The following is a 2,081-nucleotide window of genomic DNA, read 5'->3' on the forward strand; positions in this document are numbered from 1 at the left end:
GTGTGTGGAGAAGTCTACCTTACCTTACCTATTTTAGGTCAACATCGTACTAACCGTAACCCTAACCCTAACCCTAACCCTAACCCTGACCCTAACCCTAACCCTAACCCTAACCCTAACCCCTAACCCTAGGTCAACATCGTGCCCGATCATCGCAAAGAGCGACACGATGACCACCAAGGAGAAGGAGGAGTTCAAGCTCCAGGCCCGCGAGATCGCGCGAGATCGCGCGAGATCGCCCGAGATCGCCCGAGATCGCCAGAGATCGCCAGAGATCGCCAGAGATCGCCAGAGATCGCCAGAGATCGCCCGAGATCGCCAGAGATCGCCCGAGATCGCCCGAGATCGCCCGAGATCGCCCGAGACCGCCCGAGATCGCCCGAGATCGCCCGAGAGTAGGTCCGCGAGACGCTCGCGCGCGAGGGCATCGAGCCGTACGCCTTCGACCCGATCTCGCTCCGTGCGATGGAGGCGCAAGACCGGCAGGAGTACAAGCCGCCGTGGGCCGTCATCGGCTCGACCGACGCGCACCTGGACGCGGGCGTGTCGGTGTACCTGCGAAAGTACCCGTGGGGGAACGCGCTCTCGTCCGAGCCGTCGCACTCGGACCTGCCCGCGCTGCGGAACCTCGTCATGTGGTCGGGACAGTGGCAGGCGCATCCCCTACCCCCACGGTACCCGAACCCCCCGCCCAACGGTACCCGAATCCACCCTCCATTCCCCACGGTACCCGAACCCACCCTCCCCTATCCCCACGGCACCCGAACCCTCCCCTACCCCACGGCACCCGAACCCTCCCCTACCCCACGGCACCCGAACCCTCCCCTACCCCACGGTACCCGAACCCGCAGGAGCTCAAGCACGCCTCGCGTATGAAGTACGAGAACTGGCGCGTCTCCCGCTCCCTCGCCACCCGCTCCTCCTTCGCCGCCACCGCCGCCGCCGCGACCGTCGCCGCCACCGCCCGCCGCGGCGTCGCCGCCGCCCAGCGCGCCGCAGCCGCGGGCTGCTCCGCCGTCGGCGTCGCCCCTCGCACCGCGCTGCGCCTGCTGGCGCTGCTGGCGCTGCTGCTGACTCCGCTGGTCGGTCCGGCGGCCCACGCGTGGTGCTTTTCCTCTGACCCCTCGGCGGCGCGCGAGGCCAAGCTGATGCGCGGCCTCGTCGACCGGCTGGCGGCGGAGAAGGGGCAGGCCCTGCACGCGTACGAGCGGCGCGTCGCCTCCCTCTCGGGCGAGCTGCAGGCGGCGCGAGCATTGGGCGAGGAGTACGCCGGCCGAGAGAGCGCCATTGCCAAGGAGCGCGACGCGCTGCTCCGGCAGCTGCGCGCGTCCAAGGACCGGCAGAGCGACCTCGAGGCCGAGGTTGGCCGCGTGGACGCCGAGCGCGCGCTGGCCGAGGAGCGCGCGCACGCGGCCACGGCTGCGGCCGGTAATAATAATAGTATTAGTAGTAATAGTAATAGTAGTAATAGTAATAGTAAAAATAATAGTAATAATAGTAGTAGTAATAGTAGTAGTAATAATAATAATAATAATAATAATAACAATAATAGGCGGGCGCTGCTGGAGCGACTCCGCGTCGGAGCACGTTTTGACGGGTGTTCGCTCGATCCTCGGCTCGACGGACCGCGCGCTACACAAGGCCGGCCGCGCCACCGCCGCCGCGTCCGTCTCGCTGCGTGACGCGGCGACCGACGCGGCGCGGGAGGTTGCAAAGGAGCTGCCGCTCGCGGGCCGGCGCGCGGCGATCGCCGCCGGCCGGGTGCTCGAGGAGTTCAAGGCGACGTCGCTGCTGCAGCCGGTCGGCTGAGAGGGCGGCGTGGGGCCGCCCCCTCCGCGCGACGGCGGCGGCGCATTCCGCTCCCCACGCCGACGGTGCATGTGACGGTGCGTGTGAGGTGCGCCCCAGCCTCCCGCTGTTCACAGCTGCAGCTGTGAACAGCGTCTCTTCACACCTGCAGCTGTGAGAGGCGCCCCGCGCTCACCGCGTCGCACCTCACCGCCCCCGCTTTTTCTCCTTCCCCGGTTTCTCCCCTGCCTTCTTCCTCTCCTGCTTTCCTCTCCTGCCACTTCTCCCCCTGT

The 2,081-nt window shown here is 67.1% G+C and overlaps 1 protein-coding gene across 1 annotated transcript; it reads left to right on the forward strand.

Moving 5' to 3' along the window:
* Positions 1–130: 130 nt before the first annotated feature.
* EMIHUDRAFT_471662 (hypothetical protein) lies at positions 131–1,973 on the forward strand. The gene is made up of 4 exons (XM_005782056.1): positions 131–205; positions 400–654; positions 852–1,428; positions 1,553–1,973. Exons 1-4 carry the CDS (start codon positions 170–172, stop codon positions 1,807–1,809), a joined length of 1,125 nt encoding a protein of 374 aa, XP_005782113.1. The 5' UTR covers positions 131–169; the 3' UTR covers positions 1,810–1,973.
* Positions 1,974–2,081: the final 108 nt, after the last annotated feature.

This window comes from Emiliania huxleyi, assembly GCF_000372725.1.
Source record: "Emiliania huxleyi CCMP1516 chromosome Unknown EMIHUscaffold_1932, whole genome shotgun sequence".
Taxonomy (NCBI): domain Eukaryota; phylum Haptophyta; order Isochrysidales; family Noelaerhabdaceae; genus Emiliania; species Emiliania huxleyi.